At 42.1% G+C, this 26,264-nt stretch overlaps 2 protein-coding genes and 1 pseudogene across 6 annotated transcripts in view; 2 read left to right on the top strand and 1 right to left on the bottom strand.

The window, feature by feature from the left end:
- Hipk1 (homeodomain interacting protein kinase 1) overlaps positions 1-19,658 on the top strand; it is a 52,806-nt gene extending 33,148 nt beyond the window's left edge. For 4 of the 5 annotated variants that reach the window (XM_035451509.1, XM_027393835.1, XM_027393836.2 and 1 more), the window contains 8 exons: positions 2,722-2,843; positions 3,691-3,825; positions 6,336-6,478; positions 6,859-7,041; positions 7,661-7,864; positions 10,329-10,570; positions 13,322-13,452; positions 14,360-19,658. In XM_035451509.1, coding sequence (XP_035307400.1) covers positions 2,722-2,843; positions 3,691-3,825; positions 6,336-6,478; positions 6,859-7,041; positions 7,661-7,864; positions 10,329-10,570; positions 13,322-13,452; positions 14,360-14,848 — 1,649 coding nt within the window. In that variant the 3' untranslated portion in view covers positions 14,849-19,658. Of the gene's footprint in view, positions 1-2,721; positions 2,844-3,690; positions 3,826-6,335; positions 6,479-6,858; positions 7,042-7,660; positions 7,865-10,328; positions 10,571-13,321; positions 13,453-14,229; positions 14,278-14,359 lie in introns of those variants that run through there. The other variant, XM_035451510.1, reaches the window with a different exon arrangement.
- LOC113833181 lies at positions 16,768-17,314 on the bottom strand (annotated as a pseudogene).
- Positions 19,659-21,204: 1,546 nt separating the features above from the next.
- On the top strand, positions 21,205-23,865 carry Olfml3 (olfactomedin like 3). The gene is made up of 3 exons (XM_027393838.2): positions 21,205-21,395; positions 22,021-22,306; positions 22,628-23,865. Exons 1-3 carry the CDS (start codon positions 21,246-21,248, stop codon positions 23,446-23,448), a joined length of 1,257 nt encoding a protein of 418 aa, XP_027249639.1. The 5' UTR covers positions 21,205-21,245; the 3' UTR covers positions 23,449-23,865.
- The last annotated feature ends 2,399 nt before the right edge of the window (positions 23,866-26,264 follow it).

Consider the following 26,264-nt stretch of genomic DNA (forward strand, 5'->3'; position numbering starts at 1 on the left):
TGATGAAACCCACTTTGTATGCAAACCTAAAACACTGATTTTGAAAAAAGAGAAAGAAAAACTTGTATCCTGTAGGAATAAACCAAGATCCAGGCTTCTTATAGCTTTTTATATAGAAGCAGGTAGCATTTTTATCCTTGTATCTCAGTTAAATATTGATTGTGACTTTTGTTTGTTTGGTTTCTGACAGAGTCGGAGCAAGCGGAAGGAAATGAGGGGCTGGGGGAGACTGAGAGCTTACCGGGAGGCCAGGAGAGCGATAGCGATGTAAACCAGGGAGAGACCACAGGGAGAGCGGAGGAGCAGATTCACAATCCGTAAATGCAAATTTAGCCTAACTTACCAAATTATTTTCTATATGTACCTCATAGGAATAATTCTATCTTTGGGTTGTCACAAACTGATGCTTCTATAGAACTGAGCAAATTAGCCACACCTCCTCTCACCCTTTCCAAAGTAAATTCTGCAGGAACAGTTTTCAGATGTGAGATTCTGAGATCCTCTGCTACCTCTTAGATGACACGTAGATAAAATAAAAGAACTTCTGAGTTTTTTAATAGAACAAAATGTAAACAGAGGCAGTAGAACAGGGGGTGTGGGAGAATTCCTTTTGGTATAATTTGATAAATATAAGCTTTTTTCGGTCCAAGAAATCTAGATAACTTAAGGAGCTAATAGAGCAGATTTTAAAATATTTGAAAGCAGAAGGAGTTTGGAAAGAAGGAAGTAATGGTGATAACTTAAATACATTATTATATATGCCAGACAGTCCTTCTACAGTTACCATTTTATCCTTATGTATGGCTCTAGGAAGTGAATAATATCACCTTGATCTATAAATGATGAAACCTGCAAATGACCAAAGGCCATTTGAAATGTAGGCAGTGGGGTTCATCACATAAGCATTGAAATATCCCATACTACCTTTGGTATTTAAACCCAGGTAGTTGTATAAAGTTGTTGGTTGATTTATCAACCTTGGCCATATGCTGATTTCTATCCAGCAGTACTCTATTTCAGGTTGCTCACATTTCTATCTTTTACAAAATGGCCTCAGTGTAAGTAAGTGCAACAATCAAGCATTTCTAGTTCAATACTCTAAAATAATTCCCAAACTATTCCAGTTGACTAGTGTACACATTTTGCCCAGTGGTCTATAAACCTTTCTCCCCTTTTTATCACTCTGAGAGCCATAGTTGAACTATTGTAGTGAACATTTCCTCCCAAAGTTTGATTCCTCAGTCCCTACAGGTTTTGGGAAGCTCTTATACAACGCTGCCCAGAGTTAGTCATGCACCAGAGACTATAGACAAGAGTTTTGCATGGCTTAGCTTTCCTATTGGATAATATTGCCTAAGGCACTTTGGCTGACAACTTTTAAATTTTAATATCCTTATTACTTTCTATTTTTATTTAAGTAGCACTTAAAAAAAATTTTTAAGCAGTTTTAAATCGGATTTTACTATCCCTCCTTGAACATTCCTAGAATGCTTTTTTCTTAATCACTAATTGTTACTAAATTCCTCACAAATTACTAACAGAAAATTGGAAGACTAACTGAAAATAGCAGTATTATGCTCTATAAATTCTCACTTATTGACACTTCTAGAATAATTATTGACACTTCTATAGTAATGTTAAGGCAACAATAAGGTCAGGAATAGTGGCACACAATTGTAATCCCAGCATTTGAAAGATTGAAACAGTAAGATGACAGTATTGTAGCCAGTCAGGGCTACATAAGAAGACATTGCTGAGTGGGAGTGGGCAAAGAGACAGAGAGATATTAAGACTGGTAATAGTTTTAGCATCTTCTAATTAAAATGCTTGTGTCTTCACTTAGCAGAATGCAGGCATTAATAGACAGGAGGCATGACAGAAATTTAAACTCTGTAGTGAAAGTGCTGATAGGAGCGTAAATCATAAGAAATCTCCCAGGGCTCTTTAGTCTTAACAAAAAGAACTGTGTTGGGCCCCTTTCCTCCAGCACAAGACAATGCCATTTACAGGAAAAATTTATTTGTTGTTTACGCCAAAAGCATAATGCATTGAGATAAATAAGTAAGACACAGGCACTTTTCCGCAGCAGTTCATTTTCCCAGCTGCCCCTTAACCTAGAACAGTCAAATGAAGATGCTACCAACAATAACAGGTTTCTAGAATAAGAAGTAGGTTTCTGTAAGTCTTACAGGTTTCTATATGCCTGTTATTTCTAGGCATAATTTCTTCACTTTTATCTTTAGATACAATATGTGACTAATTTTGAACTACATTTTTTTTCTTTTTTTGAGGAGGAAAATATTCTTTAAGGTATTCTACACAAGAGGGTAACAAGTTATAAATGGTTGAGTTATGGTTGTATTCAATTCTGTTTTTGATACATCACAGTCTTAAAAGCACTTTTTTCCTCACCCCTCCCTAGTGATGGAGAGATAAATGTGACTTAGAGTGGCTTTTGCCTATGCTGATAATGGGAATGTGATCATGTTGTAACATTAAAAGTTTACATTCCCTTAAGTCAGCCTTCCCTATATAAATGCCTCTGTACTATCTTAACTCCAATGACTTCTGTGAATGAAAGGGCTTTGTCTTAAGTGGTTAGAATGAAAACCTGGAAAAAAGCTAAAATGCCCCCCTTCCCCTGCCAACAACAGCAACAAACCCACTCACAGTATTCTTAGATCCAGCATAGCAACTTAACTATGATGTTTTTTCCATCAGCTGGGCTACAAGCAACAACAAAACATTCTGGATTCCCTGTGAGGATGGATAATGCTGTGCCAATTGTACCCCAGGCACCTGCTGCTCAGCCACTACAGATACAGTCAGGAGTACTTACTCAGGTAACAGCCAGAACAACATGCTCAATATTGCTGAAGCTTTATTGAGAATCAGATATTTGATCCTGAAAAAAAATATTTGCTTTGACTATAAGATCTTTCTTGCTCATGATTCAGAGGTCTTAAACTGAAACATCTATAACAACAGAATACTTATTCCTGTCTGTCTTTTGCAACTCTTCCATTACCACCCTAGACTTGTAGAGACATTTTAGACCTCGAGAAATGGTCAAGATAGTACATGTGCATAATTTTTTTTTTTTTTTTTTTTGCTGTAAATTAGGGTTTCATTCTTGCCCTTCTGGTGTCCTTTTTTGTTTAGTTTTAGAATTTTATAACAGTTTAAGGCTAGATCACATCAGGCTATCTCCTCAAATATAATCCTTCATTCTTTGTGTTTATTAGAAAAACTTTCAAATGTTATATTTGCCCAATGATTGAGAAACTAAGGTCAGAGACAAAATCATGAAGGTATACAACATTGTACTTTGAATTCTATATTAATGTCTGTGGCCTATGACTTACAAGAAATTCTCAAATCCAAATCTTACTGTGTGAGTAGGAGGAAGATTCCTTCATAAATGAAATACCTATGTTTTATAGAAGGGATACTCTGAATCTTGTCCAAGAAAGATTGCTATACTTCTTTGTCTGATACCATTGACTTTTGGCTTAGTGGTCCAAAGCCGTGCACAGCTGAAAGGGAAAAGTTGTGTTTGGCATGTACATTTTAGATGATAGGAAATTCATTGTCAGTAATAACTTTTGGGGGTAATGAGAACCAATCCTTCTGAATCCAGATAACCTGCCTCGGTGTTTATTTCACTCACCTGCCTAATCTACATTTCAGGGAAGCTGTACACCACTAATGGTAGCAACTCTCCACCCTCAAGTAGCCACCATCACACCGCAGTATGCGGTGCCCTTTACCCTGAGCTGCGCAGCAGGCCGGCCGGCGCTGGTTGAACAGACTGCTGCTGTACTGGTAATTCCCCTCACTTGATTGTGTTACTAACAGAGTTTCTTTGGTTTCTTTTTTTTTTATTTTTTTCCTGTTTGTTTTTGTTCTGTTCTGGTTTTCTCATTTAAAACAACAAAACCAAATTAGCTTAGTCTTTGCAGAGGGGCATGGAAGCATGTGCCATCTTGTGGCTGTGTTCTTGCTACATCTTTAATGTCTCATTATTTCCTCCCAACATTTGCTGAAGCACTGTTTGACTCTGAGGATCAGTGTGGTTCTTCTTTGCCAGCCTAGTGTGGTTAAAGCTCTCTGTGTAGCCTCAGGAGAGCTTCAATCCTCTCACCTGTTTCTGTGTCCTCTTTTGTCCTTGGCCCTTGAAATAGAAGGAAATGAATGGCCTTTCATTGGTCCTGCCACAGGTATCCAGATGCCAAACTTTGAATTCCCTATCAAGCTAGCTGCCCCCTTTTGTTATTTTAATCCTCTAAAACATTTGTATATATAGAAATGTTTCAAATGGTCTTAATGTATTGCTTTATCATTAACTTCTGTGACTGTCTGAAGAGAGTGCTTTTGGCATTCATGCTCTGTGGTACCTTTTATCTTCCATTTAGAGATGTTCCCTTTAAAATACACTTAGTGATCACAGTGATCGAAATTAAAGATGAACTTACTTGTAGGGATGTTTTTGAGAAATCATTTTACAAATAAATTCTAATAAACATAGCTGACAAAGTTGCAAATATAGCATTTTTGTTATTAGAAGTTCTGAGGGAGAAGCTAGTGCTGGTAGCTGCAGTTATAGATGAGTCCAGCCTAGAGATGGAAAAACAAATACAGCTTGCTTTGAAATGTATTTCAGGATTTGTAACCTTCAGAATGAGTTTGGATGTGTTTGTTTTGGTTTATTTGGGTGAGTTAGAATTGTTTAAATCCAGCATTTCATTATTTGAAATGTATAATTAGGTTGGTCTCTCTCAGCCTAAATGGTACTATTGAATCACCTGTTATTTCTTATGTTTCATGGTGGATTTAAATTTCTTGTTATCTCAAGTATTTATGAATGAAAGCACAGAAACATACTTGGATGGAACTTGTTTGGTTTTCAGTTTACAAGTCTTTGCCACCTGTGGCTTGTTTCTCATACGCATAAAACCCAAGTGCTAGGGAGTCAGGCATAATTCCAACATGGTTGGCCCACACTAACTTGCTCACTTGTAGTTTTGAGATTGGGACTGTCAGTTGACCCCTTACCTTTGCTGCTCTTTTTAAGTTTGCTCTAGCCATTTGTTAAGCTTTGCATATTTTTGTTCTTCCTCTGTCAAAACAGTTCGTCGCTTGGAACGCCAGATTTCTGCCTCACATTGGAATGTTATTTCTTGCTTTGTATTAAACTACATGCTTTGTCTTGTGCAGGTGTTGGCTTATGGAAAGGCGCATGGTGTGACTTAACATCTTCTCTTGTTTTCTGTTTTGTTCTGTTTCGTTTTTAATCCTGCGTATGGTAGCAGATGTGTTTGCAGTTTCTCTGCTCAGAGGGCTTCTTGTTTGGAACCAGTATTTGTAACAAGTGGATCTGTTACTTGCAGAAATATTTTTAAAACTGTTTTGATAGCCTTGCAATTTGAAATTCATGAAATAGAACCATATGTACCTAGTAGGTAATTGCACTACGGAACTCAGGTTTAAAAAGAAAACTTCCAAATCTGTTACATATTTTTTCAGAAAATGCCAGTGTTTCTGTAAAAAGTACAGAAAATATACTTTTGTTACTCAGTCTATCACAAGTACAATCATTGTTTCTTAAAAACTAGAAGCACTGTATTTTCCTGTAGTGATTAGTTTTGTGTTAAAATATATTTTACAAATGATACATAAAACAGATATTTTTGGCAACTTTTAAGATAATGTAGTACTTTTCAAATTATTTTTAAAAATATTTGCTCATTGACTTAATTTTTAATTCTATCATAGATATTAATAATGTTAGTTCTTTTGCTGACATCAGCTTATTTACCAAAGGATTTGGTATTTGGTCATCCATGTCTGCTGCATTTTCTACCCTTCTAGTAAAGGAAGTAATTCTGCCCTATAGTTGATGGGTTGAATTGATCTGTTGTCCTATCTGATTGGCCTTCAAATTTTGGAATTTCTATTTTTTTAATCCTAAGAGAGTGAGTCCTCCTAACTCTTTCTAGGGCTGTATTTTATAGGCTTTTATTCACCAGGGTTAACCTGAACCTTCAGGTTCCTTTTCTCGACAGCACAGAAACTCTTACCTGCAGGGATCTTTGTTTCTTAGTACCCTGCTGGTTAGGTTATGGTGATAGCCAAAGGAGAGCAGTTTGCTTCTCTTTTCACAACTCTTGCAGCCATAAGTAAGCCCTCTGTACTGCCTCTGTTTTTTTCTTTTATCTCTGCAAGTTAACAATCTACATTTTTTTTAAGATACAAATTTTTCTTTCATCTGAAAAACAAAATAAAAAACTAAGAATGAGTCAAGTCTGGGTCTCTTTATGTATGTTTCATTGCAGCAAGCCTGGCCTGGAGGAACACAACAAATTCTCCTGCCTTCAACTTGGCAGCAGTTGCCTGGGGTAGCTCTACACAACTCTGTCCAGCCTACTACAGTGATTCCAGAGGCTATGGGGAGTAGTCAGCAGCTAGCAGACTGGAGGTAAGCACCCTGTTTCTCTGGGAAATGTGTATGGGTAGGATCCTGTGGAATAGGAATAATTGATACGAAGAGACTAAAAAGAAAATTAGATTTTTATACTTGGAATTCTTTGAGAAAAGGACTTATCAGGCTAGAAAAGGAGTCATAAGAATATTTGAAAGATAGGAAAATGCAGATTCTGTGGTCAGGAATCATTTACTTCATATTTAAACAAGGCCTTAAGTGACTAGAAATAACATAGTGCGATATTAAAGCCTTCTAATCCCAGTGACTGATTGTAAAACACAACAGTGCTTAATATCTTAATCTCTAATACCTGTTTGGTCCTGGATTTCAAGTGGTTTGGGGAGTCACTCTTCTGTTTCTTTATATTGGGACAGGAATGCTCACTCTCATGGCAACCAGTATAGCACTATCATGCAGCAGCCATCTTTGCTGACTAACCATGTGACGTTGGCCACTGCTCAGCCTCTGAATGTTGGTGTTGCCCATGTTGTCAGACAACAGCAATCTAGTTCCCTCCCTTCAAAGAAGAATAAGCAATCTGCTCCAGCCTCATCCAAGTAAGTCTGTGTTAAGACTTTGGGAGTTATGTTGTCCACATTCAGCATGTTGCAGTATAGGTATTTTGGGTATGAAACAAGTGACTGCCAATTTGAGCATGAGCTGACCTTTTCATCTGGGCAGGCATGTCCTCAATATAATCATCCTTTATCTCTTCTGTTGCTTTGAACCTGGGCCACCTTTGTAATGTTTTAATTTTTTCTACATTTACTATTTGTGTGATGTGTGGTGTATGCATATGAGATGCACAAGCCTTGGCAGATGTATGTAGGTCAGAGAACAAAGTACAGGAGTCAATTCTCTCTCTGGCATTGAACTCAGGCTTGGTGGCAAGCACCTTTACCTACTGAGCCATCTGGCCACAGATGCTTCATTTTTCTGCCTACTTTTTACAAAGTGAAACTTAACGTGGGGCAAAGGTACATAAAAATGTAAATTCTTTTATATTTTGCTGTTCTTCTCCTTGGAAACACTAACCAGAATTGGAACTTCTGTAGTTAAATGTGTTATCTTGATGATCAGTTAAAAAAACCAGAAAGGAAGTCAAAAGAAAAGCTGTACAGTTGGGAGGTTAGGGGCAAGGACCAAATAGTCTTAACTTGTGGACTTTTCCTACAGATCCTCTCTGGAAGTTCTGCCTTCCCAAGTTTATTCTCTGGTTGGGAGCAGTCCTCTGCGTACCACATCTTATAATTCCCTAGTTCCTGTCCAAGATCAGCATCAGCCAATCATCATTCCAGATACCCCCAGCCCTCCTGTGAGCGTCATCACTATCCGCAGTGACACTGATGAAGAAGAGGACAACAAATATAAGCCCAATAGGTAAGCTAGGCAAATGGTTGCTAGGCATTGTCTGACTTTGACTGTTAACATCAGTATACCCTTGGTCTTTGATTAGCTTTATTCAAGGGCATTTTTGACAGAAAAAAATAAAAGAACAACCAGAAAAGGTAATTTGTAAGTTTGTCAGTGAAACTAAGAAGTTCTGGAAACTGAGCCCTGTCAAGTTTTCTGTAATTTTATTCACCAAATACATCAGTCTTTCAGACATATTAGAGAGCAGTTTGATATGACTACTCTGGCTTGAAATTCATGTTAAACCTCAGACATAACCCTTGCCTTCAAGGAGCTATCCTGAGAACAGCCACCATAGGCTCTGGGAACAACAGTTCATTGGGATGAATAAGGTAGTTAGATTATTTGAAACTCGTATATCTTAATTTGGGAAGGCTTTGTTGGGAGAGATAGGACCCTTCCCCTTGTATGGTCTGAAAGCTGAAGAACTTAAATATCAGCTTTTTCTTTTTATCCTAGCATTTTTGCAAGTGTATTAGTTATTTTTATGTTGCTTAGGGGAGAAGTGGTACATTTTGGCTTAGAGTTTCAGAAAGGATAAATATGGTCATTTTATCATTGTGGGGAGGACATGGGATCAGGAACACGAATCTGGACTGATAGGAAACTGGCTGAGCAACACTTGACCCATAGAGAGGAAGCAGAGAGAGAGGAGCTGGGAGTGAGGCCAGGCTATGAAGTCTCAAAGCCTGTTCCAGTGGAATGATTTCTCTAGCAAAGCTCCACCTACTAAAGGTGCCATCAGTTGGGAACCAAGTGAGCTTATGGGGAGTACTTCATTCAAGCCACATCATCAAATCCTTAACTAGGCAGTTCACTGAGAGGGAACTGGTAAGTTTAGGAACTATAGGACATACCTTTCTCTTAGTGTTAATTAATGGCTTATGCCTTGATTGATCTGTGTTATGTTCTTCATTGAGCGTTTGGTATTAGGTATAACCTTTACCTACGATTCATATATGAAATTAAATTAAGAGACTTTAGAGAATAATAACTAAGTGAGAGTTAAAGTTATTATTTCCAGGTGTGGTGCCACATGTCTTTAATCCCAGCATTCAGGAGCCAGAGGCAGGCAGATCTCTATAATGAGTTCAAAGCTATCCTGATCTACATTGCAATTTTTAGGCCAGCTAAAGGGCTACTACACAACGAGACCCTTTTAAAAAAATCTATGAATAAACAAATAAGTAAATAAAGTATATATTATATATTTATGCTCATGTGCCTATGAATTTGGGTGCTTGTAGAGGCTGGAGGAGGACATGGGATTCCTGTGGTTATTAAATAAAGTATATATTATATATTTATGCTCATGTGCCTATGAATTTGGGTGCTTGTAGAGGCTGGAGGAGGACATGGGATTCCTGTGGTTATTAAATAAAGTATATATTATATATTTATGCTCATGTGCCTATGAATTTGGGTGCTTGTAGAGGCTGGAGGAGGACATGGGATTCCTGTGGTTATGGGCTGCCTGACTTTAGTGCTGGAAACTAAACTGTAGACTTGGAAGAGCAACAAGCACTCTTAATGAACCATCTGTCCAGCCTGCTAAGTGAAGTTTGAATGAACTTAGAAAAACAAAGTTAGAAAGCATTTTGGGCCTTTACTTCAAAAGGACTATATGAAAAATGGTAAACTTGCAAGTCAGGTTTTGAAAGAGGTCATTGAACTGACTTGGGGAAGAGAAAAAAACTTGGGGAGGGAAAGTGTCAGAGTAATAGCAAAAACTATATATGAGGTATAGCCAGCATGATTTCTTTGACTAAAGCCAATCCTATTAAAAAATAAGGAAGCTGAAGATAGTAAAGTCAGAGTCATGAATCTTTTTTTCAAAAATACAGTGAAATTGGGCATGGTAGTACAGTACACACCTGTTATTCCAATATTTGGGAAGCAGAGACTGGAGGATTTTGAGTTTCTGGCCATGCTGGGCTACGTAGCAAGACTGCCTCAACGAAATAAAAAACAAAAACAAAACCTATGGTGAGAAGTTAGATTAAAGATAGGAACATTTTAGTCTAAGGAAATGATAAAGGAGAAAAAGTGGTGCTTGAAGAATATTATTGAAAGAACTATGAATGAGAACAGCTAAGAGGCAACATTGGAGTAGTTGTGGACTTCAAAACCATTGTGTCCTGGGTCTGAGAGCTGTATTTACCATTTATTCTTTGTGTAACCTTGTATGAATTCCTTGACTGTATTTTAATTTCCTTATTTACAGAATGGGGGTAGTAGTGCCTATTGTTCAGGGTTAAAAAGATTCCCTGGCTTGAATAGTATGTGAAAACAGTGTCTGATGGCAGAGTAAATACTTCTTGGTCATTTGTTGCTGGGGTTATCGACATCATTTTAGGAGAGAACCACAGACCATGTAGGACACATTGCCTATAAGGACAATTATAATTGTCTGTATTTTTTTTCTCCTCAGCTCGGGCCTGAAGGCGAGGTCCAATGTCATCAGTTATGTTACTGTCAATGATTCTCCAGATTCTGACTCTTCTCTGAGCAGCCCATATTCCACAGACACTCTGAGTGCTCTCCGGGGCAACAGTGGGTCACTTCTGGAAGGACCTGGCAGAACTGCCACAGATGGCACTGGCACTCGAACCATCATTGTGCCTCCATTGAAAACACAGCTTGGCGACTGCACTGTAGCAACCCAGGCCTCAGGTAAGTAGGATCTTAGCAGTTAGAATTGAATTTTCCTTGGGTGTGTGTATTTTCAGTATTTAGTTATACTATGCCAGTGGCTAAGATTAAGCATAGATTTTTTTTTTTTTAATTTTTATTTCATGTACATTGGTTTGCTTGTATGAGGGTATTAGATCCCTTGGAGCTGGGATTATAGACAGTTGTAAGCTGCCATGTGGGTGCTGGGAATTGAACCCAGGTCCTCTGGAAGAGCAGCCAGTGCTCTTAACCACTGAGCCATCTCCAGCCCCAAGCATAGATATTCTTAAAGAGTGCTTTAATTCTGAAGTCAGTACCCTGTAATAGGAAAGTTTATATGCATCAATTTATCTTCCTACATGTATTTGCTTGGATTAATATGAAAATGAGGTTGTGTTTACTATCACTCTAGTATTTTAGATATATTTACCTCTGGTGGGGAAAAGTTGAAAAGATGGATCTTAAATAGCAGGAAGAAAATCTAGTAAGCAGTTTGGCCTGATACAGGTGATTTGGATTTGATGATGTAGAATAGGAAGGGCTTGATAATATTAAAGATAACTATGAGCTGGAGATGGCTTAGGGTTTTAAGAGTGCTTGCTCTTCTTCCAGAAGGCCTGAATTTGGTTCCATCCTACCCATGTCAGACAGCATACAGCTAACTATATAACTCCAGCTCTAGGAGAAACAACCACCTTCTGGATTCTGGACACTCAAACATAAGACACACATATACACACATAAAAGTAAAATAAATCTTTTAAAAATGACTTTAACATGCCCTTTCAGTCATAGCAGTGATACTTGGCTAGTTTCATTTTTACCTATTAACTCCATCAATTTTGCTATTGGGTACTAAGCTTCGGGGTCCTTAATTTAGTTGTTGTGTTAGTTGTGCAGTAACAAACTGTGACTTCATAAACAGAAGCTTACTTTTACTCATATGACTTCCCACTTGCTAGGCTTGCATGGAATTAAGGACTAGGACCTTGGAATTCTTAGCATCCTATCAGAAGTTTGCAGGAGACAAACCTTTCTTAACCTCTAGATGCAGAGAGGCCCAGCAGAGGTTAGGCAGCAGCTTCCCATCGGCAACTTTATTGCAAAAGAAGGTGGTTGTTTTAATTTAGGTACAGTGGCTGGGCCCTAATCTCCACAGTTACCAGCCTGTTTCTCTAGCAGCTGCCACAGTCTGGCGGGAATTCTGTTCCTACAAAGCACTGACTCTTGCTGCCTTAAAGGTAGCTTTAACTAAACCACTATCATTCTATTTATAAATAAGACTCGAAATTCAAAGGTTGGGGTGAAAACCTGTGAACTCAGAGAGGCTTGGTAGCAAAAAGCTAACCTTCTCTTCTTGCTGGCATCTCTAAAAGCCCTGTGTGTCCTCTCCACCAAACCAGAAAAACCTGAGCCTCTCTAAATCCATCCACCCTGTGGATGCCCTCTGATGCTCTATGATTACTGTCTGTCAACTAATTGCTAACTCAGCCTCCTGGCCCATTTAATTTAATCAAACGTAAATGCAAACTCAGGGTTTATATTGTGATCTGATATCCCCCAACAGAAGGGGAGGGATGGCTTTTGGTGTTAGAATAACCATCTGTGTGTTATACATAAATAGTGTTTTGCTATGGGTTATGCTACTTACTGCTTATAGGCCATAAAAGAGTTCTGGTTTAAGAACTTGCGTTAAGTAAACATGCTTCTCTTCCTTGGAGACAAGGTTGAGCATACGGACACCAGGTTTCTGAATATAATTATTAGGACTCATGCATGAATAATATTAATCTCTAATAATGTAGTCCACATTCCAGTTTTCCTACTGGGAACATACAAGGAAGCCAACTTTTATATTCTACCATCCTTTAATTTCTTAGAATGTGAAGACAGCACATACCTGTTGTAGAATATTAATTTAAGGTGTGTTATTTTTGTTTATGTTCTGGAACGTTTGTTTAATGATTCAAAGATGTGTTTGATTAAAGAAAATCCACCTGTGGTCATGAGGCTGGGTCAGCATCTAGCTGACAGGAAGTTGTAGGGAGGAGCCAGGTGGAGAAGGGGTCATAGGAGGGGTGAGGAGGAGCATGAGGACTTCTTGGGAGAGAAGGAGAGAACAAGGGGAAGAGGACATCAGGGACCAACCACCCAGCTACACAGCAGTCCACAGAGTATGAGTAAGATTTACAGAAGAACAACAAAGGCCCAGAGGCAAAAGGTAGATGGGATAATTTACGTTAAGAAAAGCTGGCAAGAAACAAGCCAAGCTAAGGCCAGGCACTCATAACTAAGAATAAGCCTCTTTGTCCTCTTTGGGAGCTGGCTGGCAGTCTTCCTGCCCCCCCCCCCCCCCCCAAAGAATAAAACAACATGCAACACATACCCCAAAGGATAGACTTTTGCCTTCATCAAAGACCCTTTGGACCTTTAAATATTCTAAGAATTACAAATATCTTATTTAACCCCATTCCTATATAAAACTATAGGTTTACTGGGGATATGGAGTGTGTCCTCTGAATTTCTAGTATTTCCTTATATGTAATAGAGGATTAGATAATTTTATTTAAGTAACCATTTAAGGGTTTTTATGGCAAGGCAGAAAAGGGATGGATAATAAAGTTTCTGTTGTTCTGGCACAAATGTAATCGAGGATTAAGGGGTACTAAGACTTTAATTCTTGCGAACTACAGACAATTGTGGACTTATGTGATATTCGAAGGCTACTGCTAACCCTTGACCCCTTTTTAGGTCTCCTTAGCAGTAAGACTAAGCCAGTGGCCTCAGTGAGTGGGCAGTCATCTGGATGCTGCATCACCCCCACAGGGTACCGAGCTCAACGAGGGGGGACCAGCGCGGTGCAGCCACTCAACCTTAGCCAGGTAAGCGCTAGGGGCTGCTACCTTCTGTTTGAGTTCTCCCCTGTTGTTACTCTCTGGAGAACCTTGCTTCTGGCTGGACTGCTGAATAAAGCCAAATGAAGCTCCTTTTGTGTCAAATACCTGGTGTTCTGTGGCCTGCGTCATACCTGCATGTGCTTCTTCTCTTCATTTGGTCAATGAGTGTGTTTGTGATGTACGGCACCACCATACATGCTTTGGGACCAGATTCTCTTCCTTATCTCTAGGCCATAAATAACTTGAGCCTTATACTGTTTACCGGAGTCAAGACAGAGAAGCCACTTAAATCAGCTGGATCTAATCTTGCCTTTTCCTAGAGTTGGGAATGCATCCTGCCATGCTGTGTGATCCTCTGATGGGGTAGTAAGGGGTACTCTATTCCATTTCTGTTCCCCTTTTTCTCAACTAAAACTTTGGTGCTCATGTATAGCAGAATGAGGGTTTAGCTGTGTATGTGGGAGAGAGTGGAAAATACATGCAGGTACAAAATGGAAATTGAGTTAGCGCACATACTCCAGGCTCCATACTTTAAAGAGGGCTGTGGTGAGCTTAGAGGAGAGCAAAAGACAGCAAGAAAGGTTAAAGAAAAAACACAGATTCCAGGATAGGGTGTGTTAAGTGGGCATGGACACCCCTGTGAATTCAAGATTCTCCACTTGTCTCATACTCTCATACTTGTGAACAAACTGTTGCTTTCTTGAACAGAGTTAGGATCTGTTCTTCCCAGAGGCAGAGGCATAATTGACTCTCTTCTAACAGCATCGATTGCCCGTTTGGGGGATTCTGTTGTAAGGGAGTCCAGAAACCGTGCACATCAGAACTTCAAGGCCTTTGGTGTTATGAACCAGAGTGACCTCAAGATTCCTCATTCCCTTCTTCCTCCTTCCAGAACCAGCAGTCATCGTCAGCTCCAACCTCGCAGGAAAGAAGCAGCAACCCTGCTCCCCGCAGACAGCAGGCATTTGTGGCCCCGCTCTCCCAAGCTCCCTACGCCTTCCAGCATGGCAGCCCACTGCACTCGACGGGGCACCCACATTTGGCCCCAGCCCCTGCTCACCTGCCAAGCCAGCCTCACCTGTATACGTATGCTGCTCCCACTTCTGCTGCTGCACTGGGTTCCACAAGTTCCATTGCTCATCTTTTCTCCCCCCAGGGTTCCTCAAGGCATGCTGCAGCTTATACCACTCACCCTAGCACTCTGGTGCACCAGGTTCCTGTCAGTGTTGGGCCTAGCCTCCTCACTTCTGCCAGCGTGGCCCCTGCTCAGTACCAACACCAGTTTGCCACTCAGTCCTACATTGGGTCTTCTCGAGGCTCAGCAATTTACACTGGATACCCGCTGAGTCCTACCAAGATCAGTCAGTATTCTTATTTGTAGTTGAGCACCAGGGAGGCTTCATGCTGCCTGCTACTGGCCCTGAGTTCTTAGTGGACTCTGGTGAGCACCTCCATTATCTTCTCTTGAAAGTTCCTAGCCAGCAGCTCGTTCTGCAGGGGCCCACTGAAGCAGAAGGCTTTTCTCTAGAGAACCATTCTCAGTGTTGACTGCATTGTTGTAGTCTCCCAAGTCTGCCCTATTTTTTAATTCTTTATTCTTGTGACAGCATTTTTGAACTTTGGAAGAGCTCAGAAGCCCATCTTCTGCAGTTACCAAGGAAGAAAGATCATTCTGAAGCTACCCTCTGATGTACATTCTGTCTCTTTGACTTGATTTCTAGAAATGCTTTTAAAAACAAGTGAAGCTCTTCTTTACTTAACTTTGTTTTATTAAGATTGCTGGCCAGAGGAAAAATGCTAATAGAAGGATTTGAAATCTTGTAACAAATGAGAAAAAGTCATTACTTTTTGTTTGTTTAAAAACCAAGACGTCTTGCCTTTTATTTTAAAATCAGCTTATATGAGGCTGTAATTTTCCTGTCAGGCATTTCTCCTTAAAATGTGCTAATGACACATTGAAACTTAAAGTGATTTAGTTATTTTTTCGTGTTGTGTTTCCTTATTGGGCAGTTTTTAGTACTTTTGGCAAAAGTGGCTAAGCACTGAAATGTTTGCAGTTGCTTTTGTGTTCGTGACAGAGTGGTGTTAAAAAGGCAGCCCACCACTTGCTGGACCTCAGTGTGAGAGGATCTATGCCCACCAAGGATTCTTTTTAAATGAAACACCATGAATTCTTTCTTAGATTATTTTTTTAAAGTCCTCTTTCTCTCTGTGGTTCAACTTAAATTCTCCTACTAGAAAAGCCAGTGTGATGGATTTTTTGTTTTTTTTTTGTTTGTTTGTTTGCATACAATAGTATGCAGAATCTCTCTCTAGGATGAGATACTGGCACTGGTGAGCTTTGCCTAAGATTTCTATGAATTTTCATTAATATGCCTCTGTTTTCCTCATCTCCCCCTTCTGTTTCATGTGACTTATTTGAGGGGAAAGCTAAAGAAACTAAAACCAGATAAGTTGTGTATAGCCTTTCTACTTTAAAGTAGCTTCCTTTGTATGCCAACAGCAGATTGAATGCTCTCTTATTAAGACTTATATAATAAGTGCATGTAGGAACTGCAAAAAATATTTTAAAAGTTTATTACTGAATTTAAAAATATTTTAGAAGTTTTGTAATGGTGGTGTTTTAATATTTTGCATAATTAAATCTGTACATATTGATTAGAAAAATATAACAATTTTTCCTCTAACCCCCAAAATGTTATTTGTAATCAACTGTGTAGTGATTACACTTGAATTGTGTATTTAGTGTGTATCTGATCCTCCAGTGTTACCCCGGAGATGGATTATGTCTCCATTGTATTTAAACCAAAATGAACTGATACTTGTTGGAATGTATGTGAACTAATTGCAATTATATTAGAGCATATTACTGTAGTGCTGAGTGAGCAGGGGCATTGCCTGCAAGGAGAGGAGACCCTTGGGATTGTTTTGCACAGGTGTGTCTGGTGAGGAGTTGTTCAGTGTGTGTCCTTTCCTTCCCCCTCTCCTCTCTTCCCTTATTGTAGTGCCTTATATGATAATGTAGTGGTTAATAGAGTTTACAGTGAGCTTGCCTTAGGATGGACCAGCAAGCCCCAGTGACCCCCAAGCTGTTCACTGGGATTTAACAGAACAGGTTTAGTAGCTGTGTTGTGAAAATGCATTGTTCTCAGTCTCCCTGCCAACAGCGGAAAATTCAAAACAGCAACTTTTTTTCCCCCCCACTTAAACTGGAAACACCTTTATTGATAGTTTAGGACAGTTACACACACATACAGAGACAAATACAAGACAATGAAGTGTAGAATTGTAGTACATGGGCTAATAATATTCTTCACCCTCCTCATCTCCTTCAATACTATATCTGCCCCAGCCCCCTCATATTCCTTCTCTAGGGCAACCATGTCTTCACGGGCCTCAGAGAACTCCCCCTCCTTCATGCCCTCACCCACATACTAGTGCACAAAGGCACTTGTGATCTAGACAAGCCCAGGCATCAGTGATGTCTGTGGTGTTGCTCAGCATGCACACAGCTCTCTGGACCTTGGCCAGGTCTCCACCGGGTACCACAGTGGGAGGCTGGTAATTAATGCTAACCTTGAAGCCAGTGGGGCACCAGTCCACAAACTGGATAGTATGCTTGGTCTTGATGGTGGCAATAGCAGCATTGACATCTTTGGGAACCACATCCCCACAGTACAGCAGACAGTAAGCCATGTATTTACCATGGCGAGGGTCACATTTCACCATCTGGGTGGCTGGCTCAAAGCAAGCACTAGTGATCTCTGCTACTGTCAGCTGCTCATGGAGCAGCTTTCCTTGTCTACTGCCACTTCTGTCCTGTTGCATTTTGGATCCTTAGCTCAGCTCTCATGGAAACATTCCCCTATGTGGCTTTCTCACTGTGCCTCACTACCTGGCTCCTGTAAGAGGTCAGGAAACAGATGAGAGTAGTGAAGCCAGTACTTAATATGCATATTTGAAAGTGTGTGCAATAACTTACGATGGGATTTCTTTTTCTCTTTTCCCATGTGGTAGTCCTTGCTGAGCATAGGTGACATCACTAGTGAACTATTTGTTTGTTTTAAAGGCTTTTAACAGATGTGTTTATACCAAAGAGCCTGTTGTATTGCTTAACATGTCCCCATACTACGAGGAGGGTTTTATAGAGCTTCTGGTGACAAGAAGCTCACAGAAAAGCTTCTGAGTCAGTGAGGAATATTAAAAAGAAACCAAAGCCTCTTGAATCACCAAGGTTTTTGAGGTTTCTTTGTAACAACATGTACATTCTTGGGGCCCTTCAAGCTGTGAAATTGTCCTAGTATTCAACTCCTCCATGGATTTGGGTCAAGTTGAAGGTACTGAGGATGAGGATATTCCTGCCCATGAAGGATTTGTGGGGAGAAGGTTAACCCTAAGCTACAGATGTGTTCCACCTGAATTGAAAATTACATTTGAGTGATAATTCTAGGATTGGTTCTGTATAGAGATGGTGTCAGGGAGGTGCAGGATGGAGATGGGAGATTTCATGGAGCCTGGTCAGCAAGCTCTGAACCAGGTGAAACACTGAGGAGCTGTTGACGAATTCAGAGTTTCTTCATCATGGGGAGTAAGGGTTTCCAGGGCGGGGTAAGTAGTCAGTACAGCCTGTCAGGAGCATGGTCTATTTTCTCTTTTCTTTAATCTATTAAGCTGTGCATTCAGCAGTCTGTTGGTTGAGACAACCACGAATTTGTGTAGTTTGTCACTAGTGTTAAACAGTTTAAGTCAGCGTGTGTGTGATTTTTGTGTCTCCTTTTCCTCAAGCATTCTGGTTTTCTTGTTTAAATATAGTTCTAGTTTCTAGTCGGAACATTTTTGTACCTTATCTTTCCTCTACAAGGGACAAAATTTACTGGTTTTGTAGGAATGAGATGCAGGGAAAAAGCAAACCAACCCCCACCCTGCCCCCTCTTCTAATAAGCAGTTTCTGAAGATGGGAGTCTTAAGTCCATGGGAGAAGAGAATGCCCAAGCACTTGCATCACCTCTCACATCAGACTTTGAGGTTCAGTCTGCAAACTGCCATTTTACACTTCCCAAGATAACCCACCTCTCTGCTGAGTGGTTTTGCATTCATTCTGTCCTGGGGCTTCAATTTTGACTGCCCTGCTGACATGGAAAGAAGCCCTATGAATAATATAGTGGGTAGCTGACCTGGATCAGCATTGCTTGACCTTGGACCAGCTTAAGGCTTTAAACCCTCTCTTAGAACTTGCGTTTCCGCCTTCTCCCTTTCCACATGAGAGTAAATGGAAAGGGTTGCATAGAGCCTCGAAGGCACACCAGGACACACAATCACTCCAGAGTTCCCAGTTGTTCCTAGGAGTTGATTAGCATTGTCATGTTCAGCTGAAATGCCAACCCCAGGAATAAGAACCCCATTTCAAACAATTCTGGCCACTCAGAGCCTGCTTTTGTGGTTGCTCATCCACCGTCCTCCACTAGAGGGGCCTAGCTTGACTGCGTTAGCCAGGCAAGCACGGTAAAATCGGTGTTTTATTCTGCATTCTTATGCAGAGATCTACTAGTTGAGATGGTTTGTTTTAGGATAGGAAATGAAATTGCCTCTCAGTGACAGGAATGGCCAAGCCTGCTTTGTATTTTGACTTTTTTTTTTAACTGATGGATGGTGCAGCATGTCTTCATGTCTCCATGGTTGTTTGTTGCTAAACTTTATATAATGTGTGGTTTCAATTCAGCTTGAAAAATAATCTCACTATATGTAGCAGTACATTATATGTACATTATATGTAATGTTAGTATTTCTGCTTTGAATCCTTGATATTGCAATGGAATTCCTACTTTATTAAATGTATTTGATATGCTAGTTACTGTGTGTGATTTAAACTTTTTTTTTCCCCCTTTTCCCTTTCCTAGTTGTGTGCTTCCTTTTACAACAAGCTTCTAGAAACAGTTCTGAGAATTACTGAGCTATGTTTGTAATGCAGGTGTACTTAGGGAGTATGTAAAATAATCATTTTAACAAAAGAAATAGCTATTTAAAATTTAATACTAACTATGGGAAAGGGGTCCATTGTGTAAAACATAGTTTATCTTTGGATTCAATGTTTGTCTTTGGTTTTACAAAGTAGCTTGTATTTTCAGTATTTTCTACATAATATGGTAAAAAGTAGAACAATTGCAATGCATCAATAAAATGGGTAAATTTTCTGACTGTGACTGTTTTACTTCTGAGTTAGGCCATAAAGGGGATCAATAAATGGCATCTTTGGAGTAACTAAACATTCTATTTGAAACTCCAGCTGCAGGGGTTCTTGCTTCTGTGGGCACTTGCATACATATGTACCTACACAGACACATAAAGAAATCTTTAAAAACAAGGAGAACCTATGATCAAATTTCTCTTGATTTCAAAGTGCACAGAATTTCCTCCTAAAAGAAAGAGGAATTTCTCTAGATTATTCACTGGAGGCCTCCGAGTAAATGTTTATTTGACTTCTTTTGATGTATTTTCCTGCCTAACTTTGCAGTGGCCAGTTAATCTACATTGGGCTAATTTGCATTTCTGGCTGGGTAGAAATGAGAAACACTAGGGCTATTGAGACAGGTTAGCAGATAAGAGTGTGGGCTGTTGTTGTAGAGGACAGGAGTTCAGTTCTCAGCAACCAAGTCTGGCAGCTCAGTCTCTTGTAACACAGTGCTCACAACCTCCTATAATTCATCTCTGCAAGATCTGATGGCCACCTCTGGTCTTCACAGGTACCTGTATCACAGGTACATACCTACATGCAGCCACCCAAAAGTATACATGACCTTAAAAATCATAAAACTCTAAAGAAATGAGAAATGCCCTACTGAACCCTAATCAAGAGAGATGACTAATAGTCTGTTCTCTACCAGTGATAGGACTGCGTCAGAATGTATGTTTCAGTTTGGACAACATTGTATGTATTTTTTCAGGTTACTCCGTTGAATGTAAATTAGCTTGTCCCTGCTGCATCCTCCTGCTTTGGCTAGGGAATAGCTGGAAAGCCGTGTTGAATAGCTCTCAGGCCCTCATTTAACACCCCTTCCCAACAAAAACAATTAGAACCTTATGGTTTATTGTTGATTTTTATCTATATTTCTTTCCTTGGGCTAAATCAGAGATTTTGTATTCTATGGGGAGCCCTGTATTTTAAAGAAAAACTTGCAAATTCAATCCATTTTGATTGCTTGGTTAGAGTTTTTCCACATAGGGTGAATTCTCTATTTGTCTTGAGATAGCACCAGGTGCTCAGCACAAGGTGGCGCCAATGAGCTATAGAAATTTGGCTTCACTTTGCCCCCCAACTCCCCCCCCCCCCCAAACCTCATCTCCTGTGTTTCTGGCTTCACTGAACAAGGCAGAAAATGCATTCTGTTATTGCTGGAGAAGGGAAGGATTAATGAAGGGTGTCAGGTTCTTACTAAGTCAGCACTGGGAGCCCTCCTAATATGAATGGAGTTTGCTGAGTTTTCCTGGGGTCTCAGCCTCCTGCAGCTTCCACCCTTACCCTGTGTGACAGCCCGGAAGCCTCTGCCATCTCTTTCCCTTCTCGAGGATCTTACAAACCTAAGCTGGTGGTGGTTAAGGCTTCTGGCCACTCTGCAAAGGGGCCATCTGTGTTTGATCAATCCAGGCGGGAAGGAGGGGGTGGGGATTGTTAAAGAGACTGAAAGCATTCCAGAGGAGTGAGAGACAACCAGAGAGCAGAAAGAGGAGGCACCGCCCCCACCCCGCCTCCAAAGCTAACGGACTGGAGGGAAAGAGGCTGAATGCACACTCCTACTCTGGCCCCACTTAAGGCTGCCATGGGGCCCAGCACTCCTCTGCTCCTTGTCGTCTTTTTGTCATGGACGGGACCCCTTCAGGGACAGCAGCACCACCTTGTGGAGTACATGGAACGCCGATTAGCTGCCTTAGAGGTGAGGGATTCATTTCTCTTCTAGCATAGCCCAGAATGATTCTACATCTGTCGGTGCAACTAGTTGTCAGGGCTTTGGGAAGTGAAAAGGTCGGGCTCTGATAAAAGACTGCAGAAAAGTACACAGCTTAGTGACGAAGAACCTCCTAATTACAGACTGTTTCCCCAACATCAAACAATTGCATAGCAAATAAACAACACTTTTCCCTCGGGATTAGATGGAATAAGGGGACAGAGTGGAAATGAGTCAGAATCTCAGAACTGGCTGGGTATAATGTTAAAGTTTCCCAGGTAATCTGCCTGCAACTTGCTGTCTGTATCTTCCCGGCACCCCAATGCCCCCCCCCCCTTTAAACGGTTTGAAGTCTGTAGCATCTTCATTTCCTGGAGGCTCAGATCACAGCGCAGGCCAAAGGACTCTTATTTAGGTGAATTAAGCCAGGTTCCTTGGACGGGTTAGTCCTTGAAAACTAGACTCCTTTGCTATGGGAGCAAGCAGCAGGGGCTGTTGGAGCCTTGCAGAGTTTGCTCCTTTTCCCAGTCTTTACTCCCTTGGCTGGGCCTCTGCTTGCCTGGGAGTTATAACCCTGCAGCCCGCCCTCCCCCTGACTCCCCCATTCCTTCAGGAACGGCTGGCCCAGTGCCAGGACCAGAGTAGTCGGCATGCTGCTGAGCTGCGGGACTTCAAGAACAAGATGCTGCCTCTGCTGGAGGTGGCAGAGAAGGAGCGGGAAGCACTCAGAACTGAGGCAGACACCATCTCAGGGAGAGTGGACCGGCTTGAACGGGAAGTGGACTATCTGGAGACCCAGAACCCAGCTTTGCCCTGTGTGGAGTTGGATGAGAAGGTGACTGGAGGCCCTGGGGTCAAAGGCAAGGGCCGAAGAAATGAGAAGTACGATATGGTGACAGGTAAGTGATCTCAAAGAGGCCCAAACAATCTCAGAACTCCTTTTCCCTGCTTCTCTTCTCCTTATCCAAAGCCACTTTGGCTCCATCTTCTAGAATACGTTTTGAGGAAACCCCTAATGACAAGTCCACTAAGAATTTCTAGAGGCCCATGCCTTACTGGTGCCACCATCTCTTAGCCCTCCATGAGTGGACACATGCACAGGGAAATGTCTCCCTGTTCTCCAGATGGCCCACCCGCCATGGCAGGGGGAGGTTCCTGCTATAGATATCTAACTCTAGGCCTCTGTGTCCTTCTCCTGTGCTTCTCCTCTCCCCCACCAGACTGTGGCTACACAATCTCTCAGGTGAGGTCAATGAAGATTCTGAAGCGGTTTGGTGGCCCGTCTGGTCTATGGACCAAGGATCCACTGGGGCCAGCAGAGAAGATCTACGTGTTAGATGGCACACAGAACGACACAGCTTTCGTCTTCCCAAGGCTGCGTGATTTCACCCTTGCGATGGCTGCCCGGAAAGCTTCCCGAATTCGGGTGCCCTTCCCCTGGGTAGGCACAGGGCAGCTGGTATATGGTGGCTTCTTGTATTATGCTCGAAGGCCTCCTGGAGGACCTGGAGGGGGTGGCGAGTTGGAGAATACTCTTCAGCTGATCAAATTTCACCTGACAAACCGAACAGTGGTGGACAGCTCAGTGTTCCCTGCGGAGAAGTTGATACCCCCCTACGGGCTGACAGTAGACACATATATTGACCTGGCAGCTGATGAGGAGGGCCTTTGGGCTGTCTATGCCACTCAGGACGATGACAGGCATTTGTGTCTAGCCAAGTTAGATCCACAGACGCTTGACACAGAGCAGCAGTGGGACACACCATGTCCCAGAGAGAATGCAGAGGCTGCCTTTGTCATCTGTGGGACCCTATATGTTGTCTATAACACCCGCCCTGCCAGTAGGGCCCGTATTCAGTGTTCCTTTGATGCCAGTGGTACTCTGGCCCCAGAACGGGCAGCACTCTCTTATTTTCCACGACGATATGGTGCCCATGCCAGCCTCCGCTATAACCCCCGTGAGCGCCAGCTGTATGCCTGGGATGATGGCTACCAGATTGTCTACAAGCTGGAGATGAGGAAGAAAGAGGAGGAAATGTAAGCAACTGGTGCTTTTGATTCTCTTATCCCCTCACATTTATATTCTTATTGGGTCTGCTGTTCATTCTTCACATGAAGGCCAGTGGTGGCTCATATCCCTTAATTTTTAAATGATAGCCAAATTCTCATAGCCCTTTTATTTTATGCAGATTGGAAGGAATTTTTTAATAACTAAAACAGCAAACATCCTACATCTTCACTCCTGCTCTCTCCTGCTCTGTGCCCACAAATTTTAGTCCCAAACCCAGAGCCCTGACCTTTGGATAGGTCAACCCCAGACAGCAGTGTGACCCAAGGAAGAGAAGAAGTCACAGAGACATCTCTGCCCTCTTTCATTCACTCCTCCAATGTGGGGAAGAATGGGTTTTCCCCCACATCGCTTTGTATGGCAACATTTTACATTAAAAGGAAAACCTACCATTCCTCTCCTGTGTGTGTTTGGGGTAGCCCTCAGATCAGAGTTCCCATGGCTGTTTTCTTCCTCCTGCTATGTTAGGGATTGGCTGGGCTCCGCTCACTCCCTTGGGAACTTCTCTAGTTACATATTTTACTGTGGGGCACTTTAGAAGGTTGCACAAAAGGCCTCCCCTCCACGCCCACTTTACTCCACAGCAGCTACAGAGAACCACCAATGGCACAGAGCCTCTGACTGCTGGACACTGGAGCCCAGGGGCAGGGCTTCCAAATCCAGCTCTTGGTGGACTTTGAATCAGAAAGTGATCTTACTGGCTTTGAACCCTAGTGTAGAAACCAGGCTGCAGCATACAAGTGTCTAGTCTCACCGCTGAAGTGGATTCTGTCTCCAAGTGCGAGTCCCCACTCCTACCTCCAGCACTGGCTCTTCCTGCTCTGGGTTGCACAATCCTTGGTCTGAACCACTTGATTTTCCTGCTGCCACAGCGTCTGCGGTTTGGGCAAGGAGGAGGGGCAGTGACCATCCCAGATGTTGGTCTCACCAGTTCCTCAACATATCCTCTGCTCTCCACCCTCATCTGCCCACCCTCCTACTCCAGTCCTGGAAGCCTACTGAAGCCAGCCCTGAAGTCTTGGAAACTTAATCCCTGCTGGTGTAATACCCTAACCTTATGCAGCAAATTGTAGGGGGCAATCCAGAAGGTGGAAAGGAGTGGAGGAGTTCCAGGCTTGGCACTCTAGTCTGGGAATCTGCTGGTCTCTGGTTGATGTCTGTTTCCCAGGCCTCATCCCCATGTTCAACTCACAGGCTTAAGGCTGGCTGATGGATAGATGCCTTGGCTTCTGTGGGGGAGTTTACCTCAGGCAGCCCTCTGGATTATTTACCAGGGAAGAAGGGGGGACAGGAACACAGCCTTCTCTTCAAAGTACAGTCCTCCTTCCACTGGGGTGGATCAGGAAGGGCCTGTGATCCTCCTTTTGTCTTTCTTTCTTCTCTCCTCAGGCAGAGCTGCTCCTGACGTAGGTTGGTGAAAGGCTGCCGAGGCACCTCACAAAGGCGCTATTGTAGGGAGCCTGACGCGGGAGGGGGCTCTCTCCCATTCAATTCTCTCCTAATGTGGGGCTGGCAACAGTAATCACCGCCTGTCAGCCCATAGAGGGGTCTGCCCACGGAACATCTGGCTTCAATGCAGGGCACATAGGAGGGGTGTGGAGGAGGGAGCTCTCTGTGGAGGCCTTGAGAGCAGGACCAGGGGATGAAAGGTGCAGTGTGGCGCTGTGGCAATGAGCATGTGTAATGTGCTCGTGTGTCTCTCTGTATGGCTGAGTCTGAGCAACAGTGTGAGATGGTGGTATTTCGTGAGACTGCGTGCATACAAATGTGTAGGTCTATTAGGCTGTGTGCATGCAACTGTATGAGATTATGTGTGTGAGAGACACTGAGGAGAGCACTGACTGGAACTCTCTGTGTTGTGTAACTGTATGCATGTGTGTGACCACATGGCAGCAGTACTTGTCTCCTTCCCAGTGTGACTGTGTGCCTGGAGGAAAACCAGTGCGGGGTGGGACTGGGTCTGTGGAGTTTTGTTGATATAGGAGTGGCTTTTTGATGACCCAAATGAGAATAGCTCAGATGGTGTATGTAAATCTCAGTGCAGGAACAAGTGCATGGATTGTATCTTTAATGCTTCACCCATTCCCTGCAGACGAGGTCCTCCTGTGTCACACAGGGGTCTACTTGTGACATCTTTCTTTGCCCAGAATCCTTAGTGGGAAAGAACAATTGGCTTTTGCTTTTTGTTGATTTGTCTTAAAATTTCCTTGGAAAGGCTTGCATAGACTTATCTGAAAGGTCAGAGACCTCCCAGGCCTAGTCACTTGGTCCTTTTTTTTTTTTTTTTTTTCCATTTTGGCTCTTGAGCAGTAGCTGGGTCTATTTTGGAAGTTTTTACTGTGCTTGCCTCTTGGTGCCTGCCAGAGAAATTGAAATGCTTGTCTGTTCATACTAATGGAGGCCCATGAAACCCAGGTGGTGGGGAGGGGCAGGACAAAGACAGAAGGATGACATTGATTCTGCTATCACTGCCTCCTCTGTGATGGGGCTCTGAGCTAAACAGGAACCAGCACCCTTTCCCTTGTTTCCTTCTTCAGCCTCAGATTTTCCAGGCCCGCCTTTTGATTCTTGTCCTTGTAGAGGTGCCTGTTCCTGAGGTTTCTCACAGCTCCCTATTTGTCTAGCTGGCTTAGTTCAAAACTAGACATGTTCATTTTGAGAACTGCTGCAACTGCCCTAGTGTTCCTCCTGGCCTTTAGACAGGGTGGGTCTCTAGGGCTTTCTATCTAGCCCATCTAGATAGAAAGTTGCATTGCTGCATACTCTTGGTAAGCCTGCTGTTTCTTCAG

Source organism: Cricetulus griseus (genome assembly GCF_003668045.3).
Source record: "Cricetulus griseus strain 17A/GY chromosome 1 unlocalized genomic scaffold, alternate assembly CriGri-PICRH-1.0 chr1_0, whole genome shotgun sequence".
Lineage (NCBI taxonomy): Eukaryota > Metazoa > Chordata > Mammalia > Rodentia > Cricetidae > Cricetulus > Cricetulus griseus.